Below are 19,090 nucleotides of genomic sequence, written 5' to 3'. Positions count from 1 at the left end.
GTTGAGCTGGATCTGGTAACATCAAGGTTTTACTTTTTTTTTTTTTTTTTTAACATCTTTATTAGAGTATAATTGCTTTACAATGGTGTGTTAGTTTCTGCTTTATAACAAAGTGAATCACTTATACATATATATATGTCCCCATATCTCTTCCCTCTTGCATCTCCCTCCCTCCCACCCTCCCTATCCCAGCCCTCTAGGTGGTCACAAAGCACCGAGCTGATCTCCCTGTGCTATGCAGCTGCTTCCCACTAGCTATCTATTTTACGTTTGGTAGTGTATATATGTCCATGCCACTCTCTTACTTTGTCCCAGCTTACCCTTCCTCCTCCCCCTCCCCGTATCCTCAAGTCCAGTCTCTAGTAGGTTTGCATCTTTATTCCCGTCTTGCCCCTAGGTTCTTCTGACCATTTGTTTTTCTCTCTTTTTTTTTTTTTTAGATTCCATATATATGTGTTAGCATATGGTATTTGTTTTTCTCTTTCTGACTTCACTCTGTATGACAGTCTCTAGGTCCATCCACCTCACTACAAATAACTCAGTTTCGTTCCTTTTGATGGCTGAGTAGTATTCCATTGTATATATGTGCCACATCTTCTTTATCCATTCATCTGTCGATGGACACTTAGGTTGCTTCCATGTCCTGGTTATTGTAAATAGAGCTGCAATGAACATTTTGGTACACGACTCTTTTTGAATTATGGTTTTCTCAGGGTATATGCCCAGTAGTGGGATTGCTGGGTCGTATGGTAGTTCTATTTTTAGTTTGTTAAGGAACCTCCATACTTTTCTTCATAGTGGCTGTATCACTTTACATTCCCACCAACAGTGCAAGAGGGTTCCCTTTTCTCCACACCCTCTCCAGCATTTACTGTTTGTAGATTTTTTGATGATGGCCATTCTGACCAGTGTGAGATGATATCTCATTGTATTTTTGATTTGCATTTCTCTAATGGTTAATGATGTTGAGCATTCTTTCATGTGTTTGTTGTCAATCTGTATATCTTCTTTGGAGAAATGTCTATTTAGGTCTTCTGCCCATTTTTGGATTGGGTTGTTTGTTTTTTTGATATTGAGCTGCATGAGTTGCTTGTATGTTTTGGAGATTAATCCTTTGTCAGTTGCTTCATTTGCAAGTATTTTCTCCCATTCTGAGGGTTGTCTTTTGGTCTTGCTTATGGTTTCCTTTGCTGTGCAAAAGCTTTTAAGTTTCATTAGGTCCCATTTGTTTATTTCCATTTTTATTTCCATTTCTCTAGGAGGTGGGTCAAAAAGGATCTTGCCGTGGTGTATGTCATAGAGTGTTCTGCCTATGTTTTTCTCTAAGAGTTTGATGGTGTCTGGCCTTACATTTAGGTCTTTAATCCATTTTGAGTTTATTTTTGTGTATGGTGTTAGGAAGTGTTCTAATTTCATTCTTTTACATGTAGCTGTCCAGTTTTCCCAGCACCACTTATTGAAGAGGCTGTCTTTTCTCCACTATATATTCTTGCCTCCTTTATCAAAGATAAGGTGACCATATGTGCGTGGGTTTATCTCTGGGCTTTCTATCCTGTTCCATTGATCTATATTTCTGTTTCTGTGCCAGTACCATACTGTCTTGATTACTGTAGCTTTGTAGTATAGTATGAAGTCAGGGAGCCTGTTTCCTCCAGCTCCGTTTTTCTTTCTCAAGATTGCTTTGGCTATTCGGGGTCTTTTGTGTTTCCATACAAATTGTGAAATTTTTTGTTCTAGTTCTGTGAAAAATGCCAGTGGTAGTTTGATAGGGATTGCATTGAATCTGTAGATTGCTTTGGGTAGTAGAGTCATTTTCACAACGTTGATTCTTCCAATCCAAGAACATGGTATATCTCTCCATCTATTTGTATCATCTTTAATTTCTTTCATCAGTGTCTTATAATTTTCTGCATACAGGTCTTTTGTCTCCTTAGGTAGGTTTATTCCTAGATATTTTATTCTTTTTGTTGCAATGGTAAATGGGAGTGTTTTCTTAATTTCACTTTCAGATTTTTCATCATTAGTGTATAGGAATGCAAGAGATTTCTGTGCATTAATTTTGTATCCTGCTACTCTCCCAAATTCATTGATTAGCTCTAATAGTTTTCTGGTAGCATCTTCAGAATTCTCTATGTATAGTATCATGTCATCTGCAAACAGTGACAGCTTTACTTCTTCTTTTCCAATTTGGATTCCTTTTATTTCTTTTTCTTCTCTGATTGCTGTGCCTAAAACTTCCAAAACTCTGTTGAATAACAGTGGTGAGAGTGGGCACCCTTGTCTTGTTCCTAATCTTAGTGGGAATGGTTTCAGTTTTTCACCATTGAGGACGATGTTGGCTGTGGGTTTGTCATATATGGCCTTTATTATGTTGAGGAAAGTTCCCTCTATGCCTACTTTCTGGAGGGTTTTTATCATAAATGGGTGTTGAATTTTGTCAAGAGCTTTCTCTGCATCTATTGAGATGATCATATGGTTTTTCTCCTTCAGTTTGTTAATATGGTGTATCACGTTGATTGATTTGCAAATATTGAAGAATCCTTGCATTCCTGGGATAAACCGCACTTGATCATGATAAACCGCACCGTATGATCCTTTTAATGTGCTGTTGGATTCTGTTTGCTAGTATTTTGTTGAGGATTTTTGCATCTGTGTTCATCAGTGATATTGGCCTGTAGTTTTCTTTGTGACATCTTTGTCTGGTTTTGGTATCAGAGTGATGGTGGCCTCATAGAATGAGTTTGGGAGTGTTCCTCCTGCTATATTTTGGAAGAGTTTGAGAAGGATAGGTGTTAGCTCTTCTCTAAATGTTTGATAGAATTCGCCTGTGAAGCCATCTGGTCCTGGGCTTTTGTGTGTTGGAAGATTTTTAATCACAGTTTCAATTTCAGTGCTTGTGATTGGTCTGTTCATATTTTCTATTTCTTCCTGGTTCAGTCTCTGAAGGTTGTGCATTTCTAAGAATTTGTCCATTTCTTCCAGGTTGTCCATTTTATTGGCATACAGTTGCTTGTAGTAATCTCTCATGATCCTTTGTATTTCTGCAGTGTCAGTTGTTACATCTCCTTTTTCATTTCTAGTTCTATTGATTTGAGTCTTCTCCCTTTTTTTCTTGACAAGTCTGGCTAATAGTTTATCAATTTTGTTTATCTTCTCAAAGAACCAGCTTTTAATTTTATTGATCTTTGCTATCGTTTCCTTCATTTCTTTTTCATTTATTTCTGATCTGACCTTTATGATTTCTTTCCTTCTCCTAACTTTGGGGTTTTTTTATTCTTCTTTCTCTAATTGATTTAGGTGTAAGGTTAGGTTGTTTATTTGAGATGTTTCTTGTTTCTTAAGGTAGGATTGTATTGCTATAAACTTCCCTCTTAGAACTGCTTTTGCTGTATCCCATAGGTTTTGGGTCATCGTGTTTTCATTGTCATTTGTTTCTAGGTATTTTTTGATTTCCTCTTTGATTTCTTCAGTGATCTCTTGGTTATTAAGTAGTGTGTTGTTTAGCCTCCATGTGTTTATATTTCTTACAGATTTTTTCTTGTAATCGATATCTAGTCTCATAGCGTTGTGGTCGGAAAAGATACTTGATACGATTTCAATTTTCTTAAAATTACCGAGGCTTGATTTGTGACCCAAGATATGCTCTATCCTGGAGAATGTTCCATGAGCACTTGAGAAGAATGTGTATTCTGTTGTCTTTGGATGGAATGTCCTATAAATATCAATTAAGTCCATCTTGTTTAATGTATCATTTAAAGTTTGTGTTTCCTTATTTATTTTCATTTTGGATGATCTGTCCATTGGTGAAAGTGGGGTGTTAAAGTCCCCTACTATGATTGTGTTACTGTCGATTTCCCCTTTTATGGCTGTTAGTATTTGCCTTATGTATTGAGGTGCTCCTATGTTGGGTGCATAAATATTTACAATTGTTATATCTTCTTCTTGGATTGATGCCTTGATCATTATGTAGTGTCCTTCTTTGTCTCTTGTAATAGTCTTTGTTTTAAAGTCTGTTTTGTCTGATATGAGAATTGCTACTCCATCTTTCTTTTGACTTCCATTTGCATGGAATATCTTTTTCCATCCCCTCACTTTCAGTCTGTATGTGTCCCTAGGTCTGAAGTGGGTGTCTTGTAGACAGCATATATACGGGTCTTGTTTTTGTATCCATTCAGCCAGTCTATGTCTTTTGTTTGGAGCATTTAATCCATTTACATTGAAGGTAATTATTGATATGTATGTTCCTATTACCATTTTCTTAATTGTTTTGGGTTTATTATTGTAGGTCTTTTCCTTCTTTTGTGTTTCCTGCCTAGAGAAGTTCCTTTAGCATTTGTTGTAAAGCTGGTTTGGTGGTGCTGAATTCTCTTAGCTTTTGCTTGTCTGTAAATGTTTTAATTTCTCCGTCAAATCTGAATGAGATCCTTGCTGGGTAGAGTAATCTTGGTTGTAGGTTTTTCTCCTTCATCACTTTAAATATGTCCTGCCACTCCCTTCTGGCTTGCAGAGTTTCTGCTGAAAGATTAGCTGTTAACCTTATGGGGATTCCCTTATGTGTTATTTGTTGTTTTTCCCTTGCTGCTTTTAATATTTGTTCTTTGTATTTAATTTTTGATAGTTTGATTAATATGTGTCTTGGCGTGTTTCTCCTTGGATTTATCCTGTATGGGACTCTCTGTGCTTCCTGGACTTGATTAACTATTCCCTTTCCCATATTAGGGAAGTTTTCAACTATAATCTCTTCAAATATTTTCTCAGTCCCTTTCTTTTTCTCTTCTAAGGTTTTACTTTTAATTGACTTACTATTTTTGGCCTATGCATTGATTTTTATTGGCTTTGGCCAATCAAGAACTCCACAGAGTATTGAGGAAGACTGGTCTAAAGATAAATGAAAGCCTTGCGCTTGGAAAGACAGTATTGTTTTTGACAAGCACGCCCCTGGGGAGAAGGTAGTTTTGCATTGGGCCAGCTCTGAGTCAGATCCAATGCAGACAGCCTTGCAGTGGGGACTTCAGGGAACCAGCGACAGGTCAAATGATGACAGTTCTTTGGGAATGAAGCCTGTTCCCCTCCCTCCAGTGGCTGCCGGGCCCCTGGTTTTCAGCAGAAAACATACTGCTTCAAGGCTGCTGCCAAGCTGGAGAAAGGGCCAGGGGAGAAAGGGACAGAGTAAAACATTCTTCCTGAGATTCATCCAGTTTTCCTTGAATAAAGATTCCCTGTGTTGCTGCAACCCTTTGGTTAATTTACAGAGTTCTGAAAAAGTTGACTCTGATGATTTTGCAGTTTTCTTGTTGCTTTTATAGAGAGAATTTTCCACCATCTTCGCTGCTGTCACTCCACAAAGGTCTTTCTTTTTAAACAGTTATTTTGATATAAGAAAGCTATGTTGATGATTAAAAATAAAATACAGAAAACCAAAATTAATAAGTAAAATCCATTCCTGGCATCTCTATGCTGATTTATAAGATTATAAATACTTACAAAATTAGATGCCAACACATACACAGATATATTTATATATAAAACGTACATACTTTCCTACAAGTTGCTTTTCTTAGCAACATATCATGTCTGTCATTTTGTCCCTCAGTAACGTATTTACCACTGTTTTTAGGTTCATGATAGGTTCACGATATTCAGATGATACAGATGCGCCATAATTTAACACATGCTGTCTTGTCGTATTTCGGCTGTGTTTAATTTCTTTCTTTCGTAAATGAGGCTGCGTGAACACCCTCTTATGTGTGTTTTGTGTGCTTGTCCCATTTGTTTTGGGAGCAGACTCTTGGAAGTGGGATTTCTGGCCCCAAAGGTAGGATCACAAGTGTGTTTGGGGGCCTTTGGGGGAGAGGGTGGCTTGTTCCCATCGTCAGGACAGGAAGGTCTCCTGGCCTCTGTTTCTCAGTGTCACATCCTGCTCTGGATCCCCTGCTCGTTTAGATTAATTCCATCAGTTGTGTAGAAGTGCCACTCAACTTCATGAAAAGCCCTCACTTTAAGCTATTTGTCTGGAAGTTTCCCTTTTTGACTTTTAAGTAGCCAAACCTGTTAACCTCCTGATAGCTTGGGGAAGACCGTCAGCCCAGACGTTTTCATCGTGGCCCTACTGGGTACCATGTTGTGCTCTTAGGGCCTGGATGAATAAGCAGAGGAGAATTACTTGCTCTTAGCACAGAGATTTCCTGTGGAGTGAATTCTCATTACAACTAGAAATCTCTGATGAAAGGATCTTTCTCTCATTTAAGAACAAATATGCTTAAAGTTTGTAATGACAAGTACGCTGAGACATTTGCAGTAGGCTTAAAGACATTCTTTATCAAAAGCTAAAAAGATGAAACCACATTCAGTGTAGTTTCATGGTTAGCATATTACAGTTGTCTAAAAATGGCAATCCTTCTCGCCACCTATCAGACCTTTGACATTCACAAAGTATTTGTCCTGAGACCTTTGAGACTCCCTCAGTTCATAAATGCCAGTTTAGCTTTCAATTTCCCCTAGACCATGCAGTAAAGATCAACAGAAAAATGCATGTGACTGCCTTACGCTTTCATGATTCTATAAATACAGGACTCTAGCCATGTATAAAGCTATTAAAACAAAATCGGGCTGGAGTCCTGGCTGAAATGGCTTTGGGGGTCATTATTTTTCTCTTTGTCTCTAATAAAACACACAGCAAACAAGTTCATATTAGAAACTCAAGCCTCAGTCAAGTCCAATTTTTTATATCTTACTTTATCCCAGACTTCTGTTAAACTATCACCTTACTAGACTTATTTCTTGCTTTGTATTCCTGTACCCCACAGTAGGAATGGGCTTTCTTTGGGGAGCCATTATACTTAAGAAATAAAGTTTACCTGTGGGGTTGACCTCATCGGATGATGGTCTGAGCCCCCGGGATTTAAACCCATGCCCTAGTAAAAGCGCAAAACCACATGCCGCAAAGCTGCAGTCTGCGTTGTGCTCCGGAGTTCCCTGCCCGTTATCAGCACGTGCGCTTGCCGGGGGGCAGGTAAGGACTCTGTTCTTCATGCAGCTCCATGCCGTTTCCTTTTCTGCCCGTGAATGCAGCCAGCCCCCTTTTCTGCTCTTCAGTACATTTAAACATCATTCCTTAAGACCTTACGTGCACACCGATGTCACTGCTGCTTCTGGACGTGCGTAGAACTAAAAGTTAATGGCAGCCTCCTAGACCCTGAACCAGGCTCACTCAACCGTGTTCCTTGATAACCTGCTGCGTCAACACTGTTCCAGGACCCAGGAGAACAGACTGTTGTCGAACTTAAAAGCTAGTGGAGGAGATGGAGGATAAACTAGTGAACAAGAAAGAGACCAGATAGGGGAGGAGTTAATCGGGTGGGTGATGGTGATGGGAGGACCCATCGGGCCTCTTTGAGGGCAGGGTTCAAGGCCAGCGGCGTGGTTCAGGAGGTGGCCGGCCCTGGAGGGTCCATGCGGAGCAGGGGGGTCGGCATGGGAAAGACATGGTGCAGAGACCCTGAGTTGGGATCTTCCAGGAATGAAAGAGGAGACCCACATGGCCACGGGGTCACAGGCAGAGGGGAGAGGGGTGTGACAAGGGGGATGGGGGGACAGACCACCATGGGTAAGGTAACTGTAATTTATGATCTGCACTCGGGCACTTCTGAAAGAAAAAGTGGTGCTATTAGTAATCGCTCTGGGGCAAAGGGTGTCGATCGGGACTGTCTCTGGAGACCCCGGATGCATGAACGATCCCGCACCCGTGGAAGGCGCGGTTGTGTGTGGGCCTTCGTGAAGGGAGGTGCGTTGCCCACCGTTCGCTGGAGGGCGTCACAGCTGCCAGACGTGCCCCCATGGCTCTGGTCCAGGCTCTTTCCTGCAGGACGGTGGGAGGTTCTGGCTACGCTGGCAGCCAGCGCCTCCCTGACACCCGCTTTCCCGTGGCCGCTTCTCTTAGGAACGCTGCCGAGGAAATGCAAGAAGGAGCTGCTGGCAGTGAAACTGAGGAACCGGCCCAGCAAGCAGGAACTGGAAGACCGCAACATCTTCCCCAGGAGGACGGCTGAAGAGAGGCAGGAGATCCGGCAGCAGATTGAGATGAAACTCTCCAAGTAAGTGGCGCGTGGACACAGTGGGGGCTGGTCCCGGCCCTGCAGCCCGACCCCTCGGCTGTCCCACCTTCCCCACACTGCGCTGTCCCGGCTCCAAACGCAGTGCCCGGGACGGAGTTTCCCAGCCTCGCCACTGTCAACGCTCAGGGCCAGATGGCTCTTCACCGCCGGGGCCCTCGGGGCACTGCCGGATGCTTGGCAGCCTCCCTGGCCTCTGCAGGCCGCACGCCCCTGTGACAGCCGACACTGTCCCCAGACATTGCCCGATCCCCCCTGGGGGCCACTCTTCCCTGTGGAGATGCACTGGTTATAGAAGCCAAGCAAGACCTGTGGTGTGGACAAGCTCCGGGGGGCTGCCGGTGCTGCTGGTCTGTGGCGCCCCCCCTGCCCTCTGGAGGAGCGAGGGCCAGAAGCAGGGTCTCCCGAGCTCGGGGCTCCTGATGTCTGGGGCCAGATGACTCTGATGGGGCCGTCCTGTGCGCGGTAGGACGTTTAGCAGCATCCCTGGCCTCTACCCTGGAGGTGCTCACGGCCCCTCACCCTGCCCACCACGGTGACAACCAAAAGTGTCTCCAGTTACTGCCAAGTGTCCCCTGGGGGATGGAGCCATCCCCTAGTCGAGGACCACTGATGTGACGGTCACCCTGGACTTCTTCTCCAGGTGGTCTTTCCTCTGCCCGAGGCTCAGGGCTCCTCGTTTCGGGTGGACGGGCCCTTGTTTCTGCGCTCTGCCGGGGAGCTTGGGTCCCCGTGTTCCCACCCTCCGAAATCCTTTGAGTTTTTTCAGAGCGGAGGGCAATGAGTGTGAGTGGGTGAAGCCTAGTGCCCAGATGCTGTGATTCTGTGGGCCTCAGTTTTCTTACCTATAAAATGGGGATGATACCAGCTGCGGGATCACGGTGGAGGAGGGGCGGGCTCAGCGTGGCGCACATTTCTGCAGGCAAAGGGGGTCCCCAGCTGGGGTCCTGAGGGCTTGGAATCACATAGCCCCGGTTCGAATCCCTGCTCTGTGCTGACGTGCTGGGGGACCTTGGACCAGCGGCCTTACCTCCCCAGGTCTTGGTTTCCTCGTCTATAAAGTGGGGTGCTGATGCTCTCAAGGTCATTGTGAATTTGGGGGGAGATCCCGTAAGGAAGGCATATGGCCGAGCCCTGGCACAAAGTAGGTGCTCAGTACGTCGGTGCTCGCCACGGCTGGTGGGGCCTGGGAGCCGGGTCCTCAGCCCCTCCTCCTGCATCGGCTCTGAACCCAGACCAGGGAGAAGCTTTTTAAAATACAGATTGATGAGCCCCACCCCGACCTGATCAGTCTCTGGGCTGAGAGGGGGATTTTAACGAATTCCCTGATATTAACGGGTTGAGGGGGCCTCTCCAGGTTGGACGTTCTTAGCCTGATTGCAGTGAGATTGTCAACCCACCACGCACTTATCACTCTGTGTCTGGTCATTCAGCAAAGGCTTAGTTTACTCAAATGAGGGGCAGGCAGGCGCCATGGCCATTGCTAGAAATTCAGACCTCTTCCTGTGTGGCTGGTACCCACTCTGGGGCTTGGTACAGACCAGATGGGTGCTCAGTAAATGCATATGGGTGGGAAGGAAGGAGGGGTGGAAACAGGTGCAACGATCTCATGGCCAAGGGGATATGCTGGCAGATCAAGCTTGGTGTCCTTGTTGCCTATCTCATGGATGGGATGCACCATCGCAGGAGGCGTGGTTTCCTCTTGTTTCTAATGAGATTGAACTTTTTTTTCAGTGTTTGTTAGCTGTCTTTTTTTTTCAGTTCCTTTCATGTACATTACCTGCAGTTTTCTTTATCTTAATGATTTGAGGATATTACTCTGGAAATTGCAGCTTCCAGTCTTTTCCAGGTCTGTGAATTACACCTCTTCTCCCTCTTCAGGACTGGTATTGTCATTTTGTTCATGCTTTCCTTTGATATGCGAAAGTTTTTTATTTTTAAAGTTATCAGATTATCGATCATATACTTCAGATGTCAGCAGACTTTTTCTGTGAAGAGTCAGATACTGAGTATTTCTGGCTCTGTGGATCCTACCGTGTCTGCTGTGACCACACGACTTTGTCGTCACACTAACGCATGGCCAACGCGTGGTGAGTGAGTGCGGCTGCATGCCAATGCAACTGTATGTACAAACATAAACAGCAGCCCACGGGGCAAAGTTTCCTGGGCCCTGATGTACTTTATGGTCCATATTATTTGTGCCATGTTTTAAAACATCCTTCCCTGCCCGAAAGTCAAAAAAATGATGTTTACACGTATTATTTTTGCAGTTGTCATCTAATTATGCCAAGTGATAATGGTTTTCTATTTGCTAAACAAACCAACTTCTCTTTCAAGATAGAATATTAAGTGAATTAAAGAAAAAAATAGTAAACATTGTAGTATATGTGATTCAAGGATAACAAAATGGTCGTGATGGTGCTTGGCTTAAGAGAACTCTGGGGACCCCACTCCTGTCTCCCAGTGCAGACGGGAGGTGGGAAAAGGTGGGGTGCTGGGAAACCTCAAAGGACCCCTAATTAAGTGGTACCCCAAACACAGGCCCTGGACTGTTACTCACGGAATCTATGACTCATTTTAAACCTTGGACTAGAACACAGTAGCTCCTTGGACGTTTTGTCACCATGTTTAAAGACGGAAAAGCAACCCCAGAATTAGACACGAAGAGAGCGTGGTTGAGAAGTCACATCCCAGGCGCGCAGACGTAGCCTTCCTGGCCGGCCCAGTTTGTTTCCCCTGCAGAAATGGTTTAATTGGATCCTTTGTCTTTGTTTTGCCTCCTTTCAGAGATTCTTCTGCCATCACTTGCTGAATAATTCAGCCTCTGGTTGCTGTGGCAACGCGCCATTCACTGTATCCTGAAGTGCAGTTGGTGTTTTCGTATTGTGTATTTTTTAAAATTTCCAGACCCTTACTCTTTTATCTTTCGGGCGCTCCTAGGGCTTTTCTGGATGCAGTGGTCACGGTCTCCCCTGACTCTGTGTGCTGGCTCTGGGGATTTGCATGAAGTCGGAGTCAGCTTGGGAGTAAAGCCCTGTGATCATGGTCATCCCCTTTCTACATGGGAGCCCAGCTCACCTTTACGGCGTGTGTAAATGAATCGCAGAGTATTACAGACCCGCAGCTCCCGTGCCTCACACAGTGGGCATGTTCTAGAAATTACTGTCTTGCTTCAGTTGGGTTGTGTGCACGCCATTTAAGGATGCCCGACAGCTTTCTCTTTTATTATTATTATTATATGAGCTTCAGGTGTCCAGCATTGTAATTCGACATCTGTATACACTACCAAGTGATCAAGTGACAACTTTCCCTTTTAAGTGCAGACCCCGTACAGTATGTTTTGCTTCCTTTCCCTCATTTCATTTAATCTTTACAGGAACCGATAGAGTAGGTGTTATCATCATCTCCATTTTACAGATGAGAAAACTAAGGCTTGATGAGAGAGGTTAAGGAACTTGCCCAGGGTCACACAGCTCAGAGGAGGCGGGCTGGGAGTCAGGCGATGGGTGGTCCCTCAGAACCCCCGGGCCTGGGCGGCAGGGGAAGCAGAGCTCTGGGGGCCTGGCTTATCTAAGTCTCTGCTTTGCGTTTTCTCATACTGGTGTGGCTTCCATCGGGGGACATTCAGGCCTCCAGCCAATGCCCTGGGCTTCTGTGCAAAACACTCCATGCCTGTGTTGGCGGGAGCCGGAGGGGATGCAGATATTTGCCCACCCCACCCCCGGAACAGTGCGGTGAGCGAACAGAGACTCTCGGCCGACCACGGGCTTCGGGGAAACGTAGACAAGTAGGTTCAAATCCCAGGCTTTCCGTCACGGCGGTGTGGGTTTGGGCCAGCACTGCCTTCTCTGAGTCTCCCCCTGGTTTGTAAATTCAACACCGTGGCAGCACCTTTGGAAGGTTCCAGGTTAGTCCCTGGACAGACGGGTGAAAGTGCATCCCTGCAGGAGGCGCTCGGGGGGTGGAGCCGCTGCTGTTTGGTCCTGGCTGGACGCACTCAGGCTAGTTGTCACCTGGGCAGGGGCAGAGGCTGCCCAGCAGGCCAGGCCAGGGTACTGAGCTGCTGTAGAAGCAGCGCCTGGAGGGCCAAGGTCGTGTTAGCGTGGTTGTTAATGTCAGTACATCGTTCTCGTCCGTGACTGTGGTGTTTTTTGCCCGGCAGGCACCTCCGCGATGCACAAACCTTCTGTTAAGTCTCTCTTGGGGCGTCCTCTGCTGTGGGACCGCATGTGAGAAGCTGATTAATGCTCAGTAGCGTCCTCCAGGAGCTGGTAGTTAGCACGTTAACACAGGCGTTAAATGCACGTGCATTAAATGACCCTCCAGCCGGTCCCTTTGTACGTTTTGTTCTCCCACATCCAGAACAGGCTGCCGCCACTCAGGCCTCCGGGAAACACGAATTCCCAGGAAAAAGTGTTCTGTGCTGTTGCTCCCATGCCCCGTGCTTGCCTTGAAATCGGCGGAATTTTAAGGAGGAGGCTTGATGCTTTTAAGGATGGAGATGGAGATTGGCATCTTATAATCAGCACTATGAACCGAGCATCAGCCGGGGTACTTTCTTTCTGCTGAAGGTGTCAGGAAAGCTGGGGCACAGTGCAGGGTCTCAGTTCTGTGGATACAGGGTTTAGAAAATACAGAAACCTTACTTTGTCTGGGCTTCGCAGCAAAAAAATGGCTTAATTTTAATTGCTGCAAAGGAAGCTGCTCCTTTGGGAAGTGTTGAGGCGTCATTGCAGCGGGTGGGGGATTGCATAATAACAGATGTTGATAAACATTTGCTGCTTTTCCTTTTCCCGACCTGCAGTGCCGGGTGGGAGCCCAGCTCCTCCTGGGTGACTTGAATCCTGCCCCATAGGCGCCATCTAAGGAGGGACAGAAAAGTGTGGTTATTAGTGATGGTCGTTGCTAACATGTATTCAGTGTCTTCTGTGTACCAGCTTCCTGCTAAGCGTTTCATGCGTATTACCTCCTTGGAGCCTTGCGAGAGCTCTCTGGGGAAGGTGCTATTAACGGTCCTATTTTTCAGATGAGGATAACTGGCTCAGAACAGTGCAGTCACTTGCCTGTGCTCACACAGCGGGAAATATGGGGTACGGGGGTAATTGGTCACCCGATCCACGCCCGTTCCAGCATCAGAGCATACATCCAAATCACCAGGGAGCTTTGTGAAAGCACAGATTCCCAGGCCCCACGCCAAATCTCTTGAACAGGAATCTGTATTTTAACAGAGCCCTTCTCCTAAGTGTCACTGCTGCCTTAGGCTGCACTGTGTCCCCTTCCTTGTCATCCTCGGAAGACCATTCTTGGAGGCCTCAGGATCAAAATAAGCTGTACTTCTGTGTAACAGCTGTCTGTTAGTATCTTAAGGAGAATGCACATTTTGTAGTTAATTGTGTTTCCCTTTTTGCCTTGGCCACCAGGAAGCTCGGAGCCAAGTATGCAGATACCTGTCACAAGTGTGTTGTATCGTTTGGGTTGTGTGTCTGTGTTTGATCTTCTGTTGTATGGCCTTTGTCTTAATTTCCTCAACTCTTTTTTTTTTTTTGGAAGGAAGGAGTCTCACATTTATTGATCATACTGTGTTCTAACTCTTTCACCTATGTTACATTTTTTCATGGTTACAAGAAACCTAAGATATAGGCATTACAACAGACTCTTAGCATTTGATGATTCAACGTTGGAGGTTTTGCCTATTTGCCAGTAACTCCAAACATGTAGGACTTGAAATTTTTCTAAAGCATTCACGTGAAACTGATGCCCACTTGGAGGCTGAGGTCGTGGAGAGAGTGATTGTGAGTGAGACAGGATTATTGGTGAGCATCTCTATTTCAGTTTGAGTTTGCTTTTGTCACCTCTCTTTCTGTCTGCTGTAGTTCTCCAGAAGTGCTTCAGTAGTTTCCTTTTTTTTAAATTGAAGTATAGATGATTTACAATATTGCATTAGTTTCAGGTGTACAATGTAGTGATTCTGCATTTTTGAGATTATACTCCATTATAGGTTATTACAAGATAATGGGTATAATTCCCTGTGCTATACAGTATATCTTTGCTGCTTGTCTATTTTATGTATAGTAATTTGTATCTGTTAATCTCATACCCCGAATTTGTCCCTGCCCCTTTTCCTCTCCCCTTTGGTAACCACACGTTTGTTTTCTATGTCTGTGAGTCTGTTTCTGTTTTGTATACATATTCATTTGTATTATTTTTTAGATTCATATATACATGATATCATATAGTACTTGTCTTTCTCTGTCTGACTTATTTCACTAAGGATAATATTCTCTAGGTCCATCCATGTTGCTGCAAATGGCAGTTTTTCACTCTTTTTTATGGCTGCTTAATATTTCGTGTGTGTGTATGTACATATACCTTAAGCCAGTTGTCTGTTGATGGACACTCAGGTTTTTTCCATGTTTTGGCTATTGTAAATAGTGCTGCTATGAACATTGGGGTGCATGTATCTTTTCAAAGTAGTGTTTTCGTTTCTTTCGGATTTATACCCAGGAGTGGAATTGCTGGTCATGTGATAGTTCTATTTTTAATTTTTTAAGGAACCTTCACACTGTTCTTCATAGTGGCTGTACCAATTTACATTCCCACCAACAGTGTAGGAGGGTTCCCTTTTCTCCACACCCTCTCCAGCATTTGTTATATATAGACTTTTTGATGATGGCCATTCTGACTGGTGTGAGGTGATACCTCACTGTAGTTCTGATTTTCATTTCTCTAATTATTAGCGATGTTGAGCATCTTTTCATGTGCCTGTTGGCCATCTGTATGTCTTCTTTGGAGAAATGTCTAGTTAGGTCTTCTGCCCATTTTTTCGATTGGATTGTTTGGTTTTTTGATATTGAATTGTACGAGCTGTTTGTAGATTTTGGATGTTAACCTCTTGTCAGTCACATCATTTGCAAATATTTTCTCCCATTCGGTAGGTTGTCTTTTTGTTTTATTGATGGTTTCCTTTGCTGTGCAAATGCTTTTAAGTTTAATTAGGTCCCATCTGTTTATTTTTGCATTTATTTCTTTTGCCTTAGGAGATTGATCCAAGAAAATAATGCTACAATTTATGTCAAAGAGTGTTCTGCCTATGTTCTCTCCTAGGAGTTTTATGGTTTCAGGTCTTACATTTAGGTCTTTAAACCATTTTGAGTTTATTTTTGTATGTGGTGTGAGGGAATGTTCTAATCTCATTGATTTACATGTGGCTGCCCAGTTTTCCAGCACCACTTACTGAAAAGACTGTCTTTTCTCCATTGTATATCCTTGCCTCCTTTGTCATAGATCAATTGACTGTAGGTGTGTGGGTTTATTTCTGGGCTCTGTATTCTGTTCCATTCATCCATATGTCTGTTTTTCGTGCCAGTACCACTCTGTTTGATTACCGTAGCTTTGTAGTATAGTCTGAAGTCTGGGAGGGTTGTGCCTCCTGCTTTGTCCTTTTTTCCTCAGGATTGCTTTAATTTGCTCAACTCTTAATTTTATCTCTAGGGTGTATATTTTTCTATGCATGATTTCAAACCCATTTCTCAATTTTAACTATAAAAATGTAAGTAAAAATACATATTTTTTTATGGAGGCCCTCTTAGCATGCATGAGATTTTGCCATCTAACATCATGTCAGAGGGGTTTTCCATTCTTCTACATAGGATTCAAATGTTCGTTTTTAATAGTGGTCTAGTGTGTTAAGGAGGGGACAGACCTACCAGCTTTGCTTTTCCCTCCCACAATCAACAGACTTTTAGTTTGCCTCAAAATCTTTACTTTTAAAATAAAACTACTTGTAATGCTTATTTTCACACATCAGTGTTTTTTTTTCTTTTTATGGATTATTTACATGAGCAACATTTCCAGAAATGATAAAAGAGGAGGAGGAAAATGCATTGAATTAGATGATGTCCTCATTCAAGAATGAAAACCAGTTGTCAGCAGAACCCAGCAGATCAGTGGGTAACAGCCTGGAATTTGTGGTTCAGGAGGGAGGGAGCAAAATTTCTTAACAAATACATGAAAATAATTCAGCTTCACTAGTAACTACAGACATTAAAAAATTCATAGTAACAAAGAACCTTTCATCCCCAATTAAAATGACAATAAAACTTTAAAATATTATTTTTAAATATTTTAAGTTATATTTTACTAATATAAATACTGATAATGATCTAAGAATATCCCACCCTAGTGAGGTGGTAGTTTCCATGCCATCCCACTGCTGGCAGCCATGCGACTTGAAAACACCTGGGCAGGTGAAGAGCCAGGATGACAATTTGCACACTTTACCCGAACACTCCGCTTCTGGGAGATTATATTCAGGGGTTTAGAAGGAGAAGAAGCATGCTGTGATGGTTAGCTTTAGTCCCAGAGGACTTAGTGTCTGCGGGGGCCCCCTTAGTGTCCCCCTTAGTGTCTCTGGGGACAGAGGGTCAGGACACAGTGTGACAGCCGAGAATCTCCATCCTCCAGATGTGCTGCAGGTGGGGCAGGTCCGTTTCAGGCCCTGAGGATGTTACACGCTGCGACGTGGGGACAGTGTTCCTGCAGAAGCTGTCGTTCAGGCTTCGAAGGGGCCAGCGGGGGTGGGCTTGGTCTCAGGGGGCCTTCGTTCTGCTGTGAACTTGTACCCAAACCTGTGCGGATGATAGCTCTCATTTCCACGGAAGTGTCCTTTGGTAAATTTCAGGCAAGTGGAGGGGGGAGGGCCAGCTTCTGACCCAGGTTTCATGACAACATGAACAGCAGCGAATGGGACAGATTGGCCCTGACCGCAGGCTGGGCACCGGGCTGCTTGTGTCCCTAGCCAGACCGCAGTGCTGGGCAGGAGCGGTCCTCCCTGCTGGGTCCCAGTGTCTGTTGTGGAGCAGCCAGACTGTGGGTTCCAGAGCCCTCGCTCTACCCGCGCCCCGCCCCGGGAGCATCTCATCTTCCGCAAAAGCACGGAGAGCACGTGACGCACTGCGGCTCAACCCACTTCCTGGTACATCAGCACTAACGCGTGAGTAACATCCGCGTCCTCCGCTGGTCCTTTGCCTGCTTCAGCGTCGCCAGCCCTAGAACCTTCCCTCTGTGCTCCGTGTGGTGTGGGACCCTGTACACGTGACTCGGCTTCGGTCCCTAGTAGACCCTCCGATGCCTACGCTGCAGCCTCACCTCGGATGCAGGACGTGACACTCCTAGATCAGGGCCTGGTGCGGCCACCCCCGACTTGTATAATAACAGCTGTTACTTGCCGAACCTGAAGTTCTTGCAGATTTTGCCTCTTACCCCTCGGTTTATGCACGGTTGCCGTGATGTAAGAGGGTGTTGTAAATGACTTACGGGGGTGGTCGAGACCACGGGAAAGCAGGCCTGCTTTCTCTTGCAGCATCGCGTCTCACGCCCTTGCATGTCTCTTGGGGCGCACAAGCCCCGTCACAAACCTCGGGTCCCTGCAGAGCGCAGGGGCTGGGTGCTGGGGAGCAGAGATGGAAAGACAGGCTCAGAGGTGCATTATGTCTAATAAAATATGTGCAAAATAGACGTATGAATCAGCCGTGGAAGCAGAGGGTCTAGGAGGGAGCGATGAATCCGGCAGGAGGGAGGAAGAGTTGGGGTGCAGGCATCAGGGGGTGACGTGGCGCGCGGTCTTGATGGCTTGATACGTGTCAGCCCACGTGGCAGCTGGAGCGCAAGGATGTCCCAGGCAGAGAGCAGCCGCGAGGAAGTCCCGCGGCCTGAACCCGCATCGCCCTCTGGAGAACGTGGTGTGGCTGTGAAGGGCTGGGGCGAGCGGGGGCAGGGGGGAGGCTGCAGGGCTGCAGGGCCAGGTGGTGGGCACCCTCCTAGCTCCTGGTCCGCACGCGGCTGCCTCTGGTCCCTCCCGGAGGGACCTCCCTTGATGTCCCCCATTCTCCATCCCATCATCCCGTTTTCTTCACCGCACTTACTGCTGTCTGAAATTCCCCTTTATTCCTTTCTTTGCCTCTTTGGGGTCTGTCTCCCCGCTAGAACACCGGGATCCTGCCTCTGCTGTTCACCTGGGGTGCCCCTGACACACTGAGCAGCCGCTCCATGAATTGGTGCAAACGGTGAACAGAGGCGTCTGGCCTTTCCTGAGAAGCAGTGAGGGTCCCCTGAGGGCTCACGAGCAGGGGCGTGGCAGGGCGAGGGCACGTCTGAGGTCCCCTCTGCCTACACGTGTGGAGGGTGGTGTCAGGCTGGGGGGCCTGACGGGGGCGTGTGACGCTGGTCTTGCAAGAGCCGAGGAGATGGGCGTCATCACCTGACGGCGGGGCCGCGGGGCGTGGCTGGGTGGAGGAGGGCGGGGAGCAGGACCCCAGTTAGGGCTTGAGGAGGTGGCCGGGGCGGGGCGGAGCTGGTGCTGTGCGCCGGGGCAGGGGATCCAGGAGGAAGGAGGGGAGGCGCTTGAGGAAGGCTCGCGCCCACATTTGGGCACAGAGCTGGCGGTGTCTGTGGCGCTGTTAGCAGGGGTTCGATCCGCGAGCAGAAGCGTGGACCGCGTGCGGGAGCCCCCACTGGCGGTTTTGAACTCACCAGGTTGCAAGTTACCAGCAGCACCAGCTGAAGACCAAAGTCACTGAAGGACCAGTAAGGAGTTTTCCGGGGTTGTGTGGTTCCTTTGATCATGGGTGCGTTTCCTACCACCGTGTGTTCCCTCCGACCTCACATCAGGGTGACAGGGAGAGCAGGTGGCCAGCCATTTTCCCCTGGGGCCCCTGGGGACAGAAGGGCTTTCTGTGTGTCAGGTTGAATAAGCCCCGTCCATCTGTGGAAACAGAGTGCCATTAAATGCAATCCAAGGGCAGTGGGGGGACTTGAAACGCACTTTTCTTCATTCTGTAAGCCTGCAGGACTTGAGCCATGGGACGTTGCTGAGTAATTTGGGGATTTTGGTTGGCATGTCAGGGGCAAGGTGCTTCTGTTTGGATGAAACAGGACAAGGGGCGACTGAGTCCTTCCTCACATTGCTGGGGAGGGGCCGG

At 46.1% G+C, this 19,090-nt stretch overlaps 1 protein-coding gene across 1 annotated transcript in view; it reads left to right on the top strand.

Annotated features, from left to right (window-relative positions):
* Positions 1–19,090, top strand: part of PHACTR3 (phosphatase and actin regulator 3) — a 200,699-nt gene that overhangs the window by 159,128 nt on the left and 22,481 nt on the right. The window contains exon 8 of the mRNA XM_061209787.1: positions 7,940–8,093. Within this exon, the coding sequence (XP_061065770.1) occupies positions 7,940–8,093 (154 nt within the window). The remainder of the gene's footprint in view (positions 1–7,939; positions 8,094–19,090) is intronic.

This window comes from Eubalaena glacialis, chromosome 13 (assembly GCF_028564815.1).
Source record: "Eubalaena glacialis isolate mEubGla1 chromosome 13, mEubGla1.1.hap2.+ XY, whole genome shotgun sequence".
Taxonomy (NCBI): domain Eukaryota; kingdom Metazoa; phylum Chordata; class Mammalia; order Artiodactyla; family Balaenidae; genus Eubalaena; species Eubalaena glacialis.
Note: the sequence above shows the minus strand (reverse complement) of the source record. Positions and strands in the feature narration are given on the sequence as shown.